Source organism: Phycodurus eques, chromosome 8 (genome assembly GCF_024500275.1).
Source record: "Phycodurus eques isolate BA_2022a chromosome 8, UOR_Pequ_1.1, whole genome shotgun sequence".
Classification (NCBI taxonomy): domain Eukaryota; kingdom Metazoa; phylum Chordata; class Actinopteri; order Syngnathiformes; family Syngnathidae; genus Phycodurus; species Phycodurus eques.
The window spans coordinates 6,383,001-6,395,300 of record NC_084532.1 but is presented as its reverse complement, the minus strand read 5'-3'; the positions used below and the strand labels follow the sequence as shown (position 1 = coordinate 6,395,300).

At 41.0% G+C, this 12,300-nt stretch overlaps 1 protein-coding gene across 1 annotated transcript in view; it reads right to left on the bottom strand.

Annotated features, from left to right (window-relative positions):
* Positions 1–126: 126 nt before the first annotated feature.
* atp11b (ATPase phospholipid transporting 11B) overlaps positions 127–12,300 on the bottom strand; it is an 82,882-nt gene continuing 70,708 nt past the window's right edge. Inside the window, exons 29-30 of the mRNA XM_061684833.1 lie at positions 8,478–8,635; positions 127–3,516 (exon numbers count right to left, since the gene is read on the bottom strand). Coding sequence (XP_061540817.1) covers positions 3,435–3,516; positions 8,478–8,635 — 240 coding nt within the window. The 3' untranslated portion in view covers positions 127–3,434. The remainder of the gene's footprint in view (positions 3,517–8,477; positions 8,636–12,300) is intronic.

Below are 12,300 nucleotides of genomic sequence, written 5' to 3'. Positions count from 1 at the left end.
GTGTTGTGGTCTTGTTTGAATAACCTACGTGAGAATTCATGAAGCTTTAGCTGAAATGCACAGAATCAGGCTGGCATTTTTGACCGCAGGCATTGAAGCACCTAGGTGATCAACAAAACAAACTGCTGCTTCTTAAAAATGTATTTATTACATAAATAGAACAGCATTTTCATAAACCGCTGTAAGACAGTATTACAGACAAGAGGAATGACAGTCCACAGGAGTGATGTTGGATTGCATGATTTCCAGTTAACATGCTGTGTCACAATGCATAACACAGATTGGTTGACATTCTCATGTGGCCATCTTATATACTTAGGCCTGCAAAGTCTGAATTTGTTCCAAAACAAATTGAAAAAGGCCCATTCCTCCCTTGTGATGGGGACATTTCGATTTCTCCCCCCAAATGAATTGAGCAGTTCTGGTTCACTGACACTGTTATGTCACATTAGAGGCACCCCACCCCGTTGAACGCATGGGAACTATAATTGCAAGCCGCATTTATAAAACAGGAATTCCTTCCCGTATAATTCTACTTGTCTTCAGTAGATGCTACTGCACCACGACCAAGAGATCACTGGTTAATTAGAAAGCACTTCAGATGGATCGATGATCAGGTGTGGTGAAAGCATTTAGTTACATGGTTGAATAATCGACTCCTAGAAATAGCTTTGGATCCTTATGTGGTGCCCAAACAGTCTCCTGTTCTCCTTGATGACTTAAAAATAAAAGAGGAATGGAAAAACACCTTTAACACACACTGTATAATTCACCTGACTTTCAAAGGAATGTTTTTGTATATTCAAACTATATTTAGTAACTACAGCCTTAGCTTCTTAATGGTTTTAATTTAGAAATATCACAGGTTGATATATCGAAGCGTTCAGCCCACTGGGTGTAATTAAAAAAGAAAAACGACAAGCATTTGCCAGACTCGTAAAACATAAAATTGACCTTTATGTGCAACAACAACAAAAAACACCGTGGCCCTTTCCACTACAGCAGATTGCAACCAGTCTATCTTGCAATGCTTTTCACTGCTACAATGAGGTCAACTGGTTGAAAAGCTCTATAATGATCAGCATGGCCGGAGGTACACGTGGAAAAGTAGAACTTTGGTTAAATTCAACAATATGGTCGTACCTAATGTTTCATTCAAATTGCAATGAGGCCATGAAGAACTCCCACTTATATATCGCTGCTACGGAACAAACAAAATGAACAGGGAAACAAGAGAGCAATCATTTCACCAAAAGAACCGAACAGACAGCAGAAACACTGCAATTTGGTTGTTTTCCAACAGAAGATGGACTTTCAAAAGTAACCATAGCAACAGAAACATCCTAACTCTTGTCATGTTTAAAACGGCCAGTTTAAAACGGTTGTCTTGTAGGGTTACTGAACTCAGATGTCCTGATTTAGTTTTCTATTTTCACACCTAAACAAAACACAAGCAACGTGACCATTGCACACGCACACCAACATGAACAGGTGGGACGAAACGCACACATACGAATGCTGACAAAGGAAATAAAGCATGACTGAAGAATGAAGGAGATGACTGACGTGTGATGCCGTTCAAACTCTTATTATAGACTGAAACATTCGTCTGTCAAGTGTCCGTGAGTACTGAAGGCGTCTGACCATTCCGAACCACGTTTGATTGGACATTAAGGAAGGGAAGGATGGAGCCTCACGGTGTTGAAATATACCGATGCCTTTTGTGGCCAAGCTGAGGGGAGAAAAAAAAAAAAAAAGGCAACAAACATAACAGCCACCATCTATTTACAGTACGTTCAATCATTGAAAAATTAGAAGGGGGCTTCCTGGGTGGAAAACAACCTATGGCTTCATCAATACACCGAGTCAGGACGAGAAAGCAGCAAAGGCGTGTGTGCAAGTAGGCACAAAAAGAACGCATCTCTTTGGTATCGACATGGAGGTCCACATGAAGGATTTGGGCTTGGCCGGCAGCGGCGGTCCAAAGGAACGAGAGGATGTTGACGCAACTGCTGGGCCCTTGATGCATTGATTACAAACATGAATGTGCAGGTTGGCGCCACATAGGCGAGCATATTTCTTTGGGGAAGAGACGCGACGCAAGCGAGTCCTGTGGCGGCTCGTTCAAATGCTTCCCGTTGTTGGGAGTCCCACTGAGATCAGTAAATGACTGACGGGAGTGCGGAAGAGTGTGAACTTAAGGTCCGTATGTACTAGTACACTCTTGTCTTCACTAGTAAGACAATTCAGCAAAACAAATGTGTCACTAGTAACGTTTTTCCACGACTGACTCTACTGCTGTATGAATTTTCTGCACAAATCTTCACGTGCAGCGCGCAGATGTCAACTAGTACTACTAGTGACATTATTAATACTGCGCAGATGTCAACTAGTGCTACTGGTGAGATGATACAATTCTGATAGTTATCTAGTGCTTCACTATTAGCACACAGATGTCAATTAGTACATTTAGTCACAAATTTCTACTGCGGCAAGTAGAAATTTACAGTCGAATCGGTTGTACCAGTAATCCATAGATGTCAACAACTGCTACTCGCGACTATGAAATTCTACTAGTTAACATCCGATGGTTTCATGAGTAACACTGATGTTAACTAGTACTACTAGTGACACTTTTCTTCTAGTTAGCATCAAGGTCTTCACTGGTAGTACTAGTAGTGTGCAGATGTCAACTAGTCCTACCAGTGACATAACATTCTACAAGTTAACATCTAGTGCTTCGCTGGTAGTACTAGTACCATGCAGACAACTAGTACTACTACTGAAAATGTATTAGTTAACATCAGTGCTTCACTAATAGTACGCAGATGTCAACTAGTACTACTTCTGACTTTATACAATTTTACTATTTAGCGTTTTGCGCTTAACTAGTTAGACACCGATCTCAACTAGTACTACTAGTATAATTAGTGACCAAATTCTACAAGTTAACATCTACCACTTCTCTAGTGGAGTAGTAGCACAGATGTCAACTAGTGACAAAATTCTATTAACATCAAGCGTTTGATTATTATTAGTAGTGTGCAGAAGCCAACTAGCGCAGAGGTTTGCCTCTCTAGCGACATGTAGTTGAACTACTAGTACACATAATGCGCTAAAGGGGAGAGCAGCAGTGGGGGGGGGGGTGAACTTTACTAGTAACACAGTTGTTCGACTAGTGAGGACAGAGTATACTAGTATACTGACCTTACTGGACATCAAGGATATGGAATAAACTCTCAATGTACTTTTCATGGAGTGTTTAATGTCCTTCAAGCAGAGTTGTTTCCTCAAATGTTCTCATGCTGCTGAGGACCTTCAACGGTTTTAAGGTGCACAACTGTCCTTTGGCTTCGCTAGCAGCTCCAGTTGAGCTGTTGTGTGTGTGTGTGTGTGTGTGTGTGTGTGTGTGTGTGTGTTGGGGGAGGGTCATCTCAGCAGTGGGTGACCTCGATTGGAGACAGCGTCAGGACACTCCGATCGTTGGAGTAGAAGTTGTCTGCGTCAGTCCAACACCTGAAACGAGGCAGCAGTAACTGAAGGTTAGGAGGCCCACGCCGGAAAGTGCAGCAGGGTGGCCGAGACTTCGCTTTGGCATTTGTTAATTAGTCATTGGAACCTGCGCGAGCAGGCCGGATGTTAACAGGACAATGACGATGAGGAATGGAAAAGCGGAACGGCGATTACAAACAATATGACGCACGGGGGAAGCACGGTGGGCGACTGGTTAGAGCGTCAGCCTCACAGTTCTGAGGACCGGGGTTCAATCCCCGGCCCCGCCTGTGTGGAGTTTGCATGTTCTCCCCGTGCCTGCGTGGGTTTTCTCCGGGCACTCCGGTTTCCTCCCACATCCCAAAAACATGCATGAATTGGAGACTCTAAATTGCCCGTAGGTGTGAATGCAAGTGCAAATGGTTGATTGTTTGTATGTGCCCTGCGATTGGCTGGCAACCAGTTCAGGGTGTACCCCGCCTCCTGCCCGATGACAGCTGGGATAGGCTCCAGCACGCCCGCGGCCCTAGTGAGGAGAAGCGGCACAGAAAATGGATGGATGGATGATGCATGGGGTTGAGTACCAAAAGCTCATTCATAACACTGTCAGAAATAATGCAGGATCCACTTAAATGTACTTTCTGATGTCATGTTGATTCCGAGTTTGGACAGATGATTACCCGTCATTCAGACCTCATCTGAAACAATTTTTCGTCATGCCTTCAACTGCATTACTTGTTCTTGTTAGCGGATCTTGCTGCTTTCTCTTTTGTCTTCACTGAGTAAACAGCGAGCTCTAAAGGCTTCCTTGAGATTAGAGCACTGACTAAACCCTCATTTATTTATTTCATAAAGACCCGAGAATAGAGGAAATTCACGACGTAGCAAACAATTCTATTATTATATACTGTCAAAAATACTCTCGAGAAGGTTGGTACTTCATTGTCAAGTCAGCAAAAACCACGAATGTGCAGCAAGTCAACGCTTGGCAAAGCGTCCCCAGGGAGGAAACTTACAATTTGGTTATGTTTACATCTGTCACTTTGTCCATATTCTTTTAAGCCCCTGACCACCGCTGGCTGTAATGTAATGTAAGTCTACATTTCCATCATTTCCATCATTTGTTTTATTTCAAATCCAATGTGGTAGCTAGTGTATGAAGGCAAAAAACATCATAAATACTTGCCTCGAGACCCATCTCTGAACTAAAACCAACAAATCAAAATGGTCCCTTTTGGAGGAGGAGATGACATGAGACTTAATCTACCCAAATCAAAATGATGATTATAAAAGACAAATGAACAGTGATTGAAAAGGCACCTGTCTCATATCTCCTGTCAAGATGCAATGTACTACTAACTATTACTCCACTAGGCCAACTATTGAATCATTTACTTGACTTTTCAGTTCAGCTCTATTTGCCAAGACAAAGACAACCGTTTTAAGACCTGCTAAATTGCAAAGCGGCCAACCCAGTGACTTTAAATGCTGGTTTGGCTGGAGGCAACAAAAACCTCTCAGCTTAAGATACTATTCCACCGGAGGACAGCAGTAACTAAACTAACTCTAGTAGCTGGCGAGGGGCACAAAAACATACGTTTACAGAGTACAGAAGTCGGCATGCGTTGACACGCAATCTGGACATTTTTGTTTGGTTGCCTGGGGTGAAACATGAGCGGACGTTGTGAAGTGTACACCATGAACAATCGGAACCTGCGACACGCCTCTGCCCGGACCACTCCGGACTAGAAACAAACATGTCCTCAAGACACATCTAGTATAAGGCTTTAGAATGCACTACAAAAAGCTTGGATATCAATCATAACACAAAGCTTGAACGTTGACTGAAATTAGGCTGTGACTGTTTAAAAAGGTGTGCATGTGAAGGTGACTTGACATTTGGAATGGGCCAAGAGGTTTGACAACCACACAGGGGCATATTTCGCTATTTTGGTCAGGGAAACCCTCTTTGACACCCGTGTCGGTTCCAGCTTTGTCGCCTGGAGACAACTCCGGCATGCGGTGCAATTACTGAGACAGTAAAGATGAACAGGGTGGTGTGAAGGAGGGTTCGAGAAGGAAGGATACAAACAAAGTTTCTTGGTGCAGTTAGAATGTTTAACACACAAAAACGCTATATTTGGGATGTATTATGTTAAGCTTTCAAGCAGCTGCTTAGACTGAAGGCTACATTTGAAGAACTTCTGGTCCAGAAAATCTTTTATCTTATCCTATCTTTTAACTGCCATTATTGAGTATGCCTACAATTTTTGATACACACACACTGAAGTAAGACATCGTAGTTCTACAGTATGTCTTTAAGGAAACTACAAGATCTGTCTCAAATGAGTGTAATCTGCTTGAGGACCACAGTCTGTTGGTTTTTCTCAAGAGGTGCTCCAGTAAGAACATCCCCTACTACAGTGCTGATTGAAAGTATGTGAACCCCTTGAGCAGCGTAGATGTTTCTGTTTTCCCTCGATTTTCTTATCTTATTGTCACCAATTTTTATTTAGGAAATGTCAGATACATGTTTAGCAATTGCATTCATGCGTTGAGTGGGACTTGTTTAAATACCCCAAAAACGACATGAAACATGGAATTCGTGTACATGCGAAAGTAAGTGAACCCCCAGCTCCATTGGTTAAATCAAGCAGGTAAAAGAGACAGGCTAAACAATTGGGTGTTTATTTAACCATTTAAGCAGACCGATAGAATAAGACACCTTTGGGAAAGGGTTTGGCTTGCGCTAATTAAAGAACGCGAAGAAAGAAACCAAACCAACTGTGGTGCCATACAACAAAACCAAGAGCAAAGGAGATAGCCAAGGTCATGAAGGGGGTACTGACAGCCCATCCATTGGGGGAGGCTCCATTCATCCACTGTAAGACGAATAATATATAAATGGATGGTCTTCAACATGACAACAACTCTGCCAAAATTGGAAACACCAGGAAAAAAAAAAAAAGATCAGTACCCACACATCACCCTCGTTTGTGTGCACCCCTTTTCTGACTTGCGCACAAGGGAGTTTACAACTCTTTATATACCAGATCTATACTGACAGGACACTGTGGTCTTGATCTATTCTAGCAGCAAACTTAAATTACAGCGAAGATGGATTTGGACAGCATTACAATTTTGTAACATTTTTTGTGTGCGCTGTACATGTGCTACACAAGAGTATCTGTTTTGGAAAGTGAGTTGTACATCGTAAGGAAGGCACTGCTGTATGCTGCTTTATGCCTTTCCTGGTCGACTAGACTTGCAATCTGACTCGAGAGAACTGTGACGCATGCACAGATCGACATAGCCCAGTCCAGATTCGTTATCTGTATAAAGTTGCAAGAAAAAGTATGGGACTTCTTTGGAAATACCTTGATTTCTGCACACCTTGCTTTTATCTGATATTCATCTACTGTAAGTCTACTGTTTTGGCCAATGTTTCTTGAAAATTTAAAACTTCCCCAATCTTGTCACAATGATTGAACTCTAGGTTAACAAAAAATGTGATTTTGGAGAAGTCGTCAGCCTAGGGTATCGCATACTTTATTCACTCAGCACTGTTTACATGTCATGCTAAAGCAGGAAAAATATATACTTGTTTGTGGGGTACAAATTTAAGATAAAGTCATGACAGATGAAGAGCAGATCACATTTTATAACCAAGTCATGCAGAAATTCAGGTAATTTCAAAAGGTTCACTTACTTTTTCTTGCAATTATATGTGCTGCAATAAATTGATAGCTGACAGTATTACACAGGAACGTTAGACCGACTATGGACCTTTTTGGGGACGAGGGGTAAAATTTCAATCCAGCTAATGTGTTCACATGTACCTTTAAGGCCATTTCAGTTGGATAAACCCAGTAATTTGATGTGCTATAATTGCATGTAAATAGTGAGTTATTTGTGTCACCCTGGCTTCTGGAAAATGAACAATCAGGATAATAATAATAATAATTATTATTATTATAAACTTTATTATTATAAACATAGTTTTTAGTTAAGTCTAGTTTTAAGTCTTTCAAAGTGACTCTTGGTGCATTTTGGAATGAATGTAGAAATAATTATACCGAACCCATAGCATTTGACTGAACCAACAGAGAGCCCACTTTTTACAATAATACAATCATGTCTTTATCATCTCTGGGCACTGAAGTCCTGAATTTCAGATACCAGTTGAACATATTTATCATCTTCACTGGTGGAGAAGTGCTCTTATGGGAAGGCAGTCAGACGAAAAATTATTTACGTTATCCTATAAAGATTCTGAAGTAATCTGTTAAAGTGCATAATAAATTGTCCCTGAAATATGGGGTAACAAGTGATGGTATTACATAGAAAGAAAGAAAAAAGCAGCAAACAGGACCGAGCCAAAGACCATAGCACAGCCAGTAAAGACAAACAAACATACAGTACGTGGGAGATTTAGATTATACCAACACTCATGAATGGGCGACACAAAACAGGTTACATAGTGAGTAATACTGAGACCTCCTCCATGCCTGTATATCATGACAGGTCTCCATACTAGTAGTGGACTGTCTGGCCAGCCAGAGATTCACAACATGCCAGGTATGATGATTATGAGCAATTGAGTCAAGTCTCGATATTATGGCTATAAAGTGTCATGTAATACAGTATACTAGCTAATATATTAGTGTGGCTATAGCATGAGACTTTTGGTTTGGCCAGAGATTACTTTCCCCACATTGGAGTTGATAGAACCAAGAAACTAGAGTGATGTTCCTAATGGCTTCAGCCTTTAGCTCTTTGATGCCTACCACCATTAACATTTAAAATGCCACTCCTCCATCATTTTATGTTGGACCAATGAGTGCTCCGCAAGAGCACTTACATGAGCACTCGAGCAACGCTATAAGCTGAAATGTTCAGGCCTGCAGACTGAATATTGGAAACCACGTTGTGGTAGACTTTCATCTGGATTCATAATAATCTCTTGCTGTTGTAGTCCTCCCCACCTGTTGCTGCGGCTGGACATGTCGCAATGGTTGCTGGTGGTTGGGCATCGTCCAGTCATTTGCTCCAGGAAGTGGACCAGGCGGGAACAGCCGCTCCGCCCATGTTGGTAGCAGCACAAGGACTCCACACAGCCGAGGGCCTGGGGGGCTGATAAAGACTGAGGGGAATGCAAGGGGCAGAGAAAGAGGGCGCAAGATGGAGAATGAAAAGAAAGAGCAGAGTAGATGAAGATGTAAAGAGAAGAATTCCTTAGCACAAAACAGGCACTATCAAACCTGAACACAAAATTATGGTAAATTGCTAAATAAATTGCATGCTGTCATACACAGGGAATGGACAACATTTAAAGGATGCTACCAAATGGAACTGTAATGCTAAAATGAATCTAAAACACACAAAGGCGGTAAACACAAATTTTGAATCTAGACATGACAACAAAACCTTTGGCGCTGTTTTGTAATAGTATTAAAAAAAGAGCTTAAGCCACTGCGCCCAGCATCTGTACGATTCTGAAACCATGTGTATAATCAGTGACAAAGTGAATTGAACGACCTCCATGAATAGAATGTCTTCCGCTCTTATTTAATTTTCTACAGTGATATACCCTTGGATCCAGCATCTATCCTACTGCAGGGAGTCCATGCATGGCATTTTAATGTGACTACACAGTGATTGTTCAGACCAAGATGAGCTGTGGCATAGTCGCCTGAAGAAGCTCAGTGCAGGTCAACTTGTCATAGCTGTGCTCCATCACTCAGAATCCAAGTCATATTCCACATCATAAACCGATTTTCTGGTTGCAGAATTGTAAAAGGTTGAAAAGTACAAATTGGTTCAAGGAAAAAACAATACATATTCCATACTTAAGTGGCTACTTTAATGGTCACTGAATTTCACACCTGTGTAAAATTTTGCAACCATAACCATAATGTACAGAATCAGGTGCTTTAAGTCTATAATCAAGAGCCGGAAACCAAGAGAGTGTGCAAATCTGTTACCGCTCTGTACACTGAAATGGCTCCTTGCAGAATTGAACCACCAAGATGAACTATGGAAGAACTATCATTTTGTGTGCATTTGTTTGTGGTTGCATTTCTAAGGATTGCATAACATTTATTTTACCGAGGATCAAAAATCTAGAGCACAGAGCAGACAAATGTTCTTAGCATGAACAGAACATGAATGGCAACAGTAAACCGTAAGCAAGAAAAAAAAAAAAACATTAAATCCCTTAGATAATAAATATTTGATATTTTGATGATTAACAGTTACTCCACTCCAGCATACACATCAGGTTATAGACTATTACTAAAACAAAAATGGATAAAAGAACAGTAAATGCACAAACTACAGCCAGGCCACAAATGTAGCAGTTAAGTTAATTTTAGTTCAAGTGGCCTTGAACTGTTTATGGTGGACTATAAATAGGCATCTTATAATTTCCACAATGATCAATTCTGTTAGCTCTGAATCGATGAGTAATTTAACTTATCTGTGAATCGGCCCTCAAGTGTAGATGAGGTGGGTTTTGTAAATCACTTACAAGCGATTTGATAAATAATACATAGTGCTCTCCAAATTAGCATGTTAAAGAGGGGTTAAGTGGTCATTCCAGAACAGCTCTGCATAATAGCAGTGATTTGAAAGACCGTTTTCAGGTACCACAAGCAATTGCATGATACCTTAAAATGTTAAGGCGACAGCGACATGGGGACAAACCTCATTTGTCCTTGCGTTACCCTCAGCTTGAAAATTTAAAGTAATAAATAAATAAATAAATAAAATTAGACGATTCAAGACTGACCATAGAATACAGGCAGCATACAATATGGTTCAAGGAAAACATGACTAAAATTATTTCAGCATGCAAAGTACATTCTTTCTAATTCAAATGAACCCAAGATCAATGAAAAAAAAAAAATAGCGGACACGAGACCAGGTCTAGGACATTAGTGGCTAATTTGTGGGTAGAGCTGGGACAACATTAGAAGTGGACAAGGGCTGTCAGCGCTGGATAGGTGTGGAGGCAAGTAGATACAGTGAAAAAAAGATGGGGTGAAGATGAGAAAATGAGGCAATTCATATTGGATGCAAGAGGGTTCCCCTGACAGACGCAACCCGAATTATAAATCTAATTACGGGGTCAGACTGACAAGCATGGGAGGAGGACTGATGACGCAGGCTTAATAACAGAATGACATGTCAGGGGGTAGGGACAGGGTTGGCTGGTCCATAGGAAGTCATTCTGCTCTGGGGAATGACAGGACAGTACAATGGGAGAGTAGAATGTTACTACCTAGGGTATCAAGGGTCTGGGCTGGGGACAGCAGGGGGACGATAAGCAGCTAGCAGGTGGGCTTTAACAGAGTCATATTCTGGGCTGACTGAACCCTCACCCTTTTCCATCTGAAGGACACAAAATGCTTACAATGAGCTCTGCTGGCTGGATAGAACAGCTTGTAGCTCAGGCACCTCAACTGTTTATAGATCAGACACAAAAAGCAACAAGGCAAGCCAGTATCAAGTATCATACTTGTCATGTTCAATATTTTTTCTGCTATACAGCAGGATTGCAACATATGGCAAGAGTAACAAAAAACCTTAACTAACATTACGTATACTGTGGGCCTGCCTACATTACACAGGCAGGTTAAGACCGCAGGAAATGCAAGCCAGAAAGAGGAAGTTATAAGAAAAATCTCAAACCCTTTATTTAAAAGAGTCAAAGTCGTAAGAAATAAGAATTATGAATGGGATCACTGGATATGGTGTTTAATTTCTGATGAAGCAACTAGGGTTCTTTACACTCGCGCAGGCGCTGACATCACTCCGGCTATCCCGTGCGCAGTTTGCCTTTATACTTGAGCGCAACTTTTAATTAAAATACTTGTGCGCTGTTTTGAAAATGTGCTGCAGTTCTTCTCCAAGTCAGGGGTGTCGCTACGGCTGGTATTGGCTAGGACACCAAAGGGTGGAGTTTCCTCTGCATTTTATGGCCAATTTTGGCAGTAGTTTCCTCCTACACTGGCACTCCCACACCTCTAAACCTACTGCCGTGGAAATTTCATGCCAGGAGTTCGTTGACATTTGTGCATCTTTGTAATTTTTAGTGCTAGTATCATAAAGACGCATATATTTGTGCACCACCTTGTACAGCCTCCCCCTCAATCTGTTCCATTTTTGTATTTTAAAGATGGCGGTATCGAGGAACCAAGAGGAAAGTGGAGTACGTCATCACAGCATGTGACTAAAACAGACCAAGCACAAGAGATTATCTCCGCGGCGACAATTTGTGCCGTGCGCATCACGTATCCAATGTGTCGGTCACGTGATGCCATGCGGATGCCGTTGCCCGCGCGGGAGAATAAAGAGGCCTTTAACACAAAAACAACTCATAATCAAAAGGCAACTGCAGGCATAAAAGGATGTGTCAAGAAAAAGGGATCTGGCTGTGTCTAGCACAGATAAGGGCATTAGTATGCAAACCAATTAACCTGCTGCCGAGACTATAAGAACTATAGAACAAGCAAACAATAAAAAAAAAACCCTGAGAGACTTTTGTAATTACCCAACTGTGATCTAATTATATAGATATAGATGGTAGAATTAATTTAAAAAAACTGTAATCAATTACAATAAAACCCCATAACTCTAGACATTAAGACCTTGCAAATGAAGATTGACTAAAATTTAGTAAAAGCAGATTGTGCTTATTTGCTACATGTAATATACATATACATATATCTACACACACACACACACATATATATATATATACATATATATATATATATATATACACATATATATATATATATATAT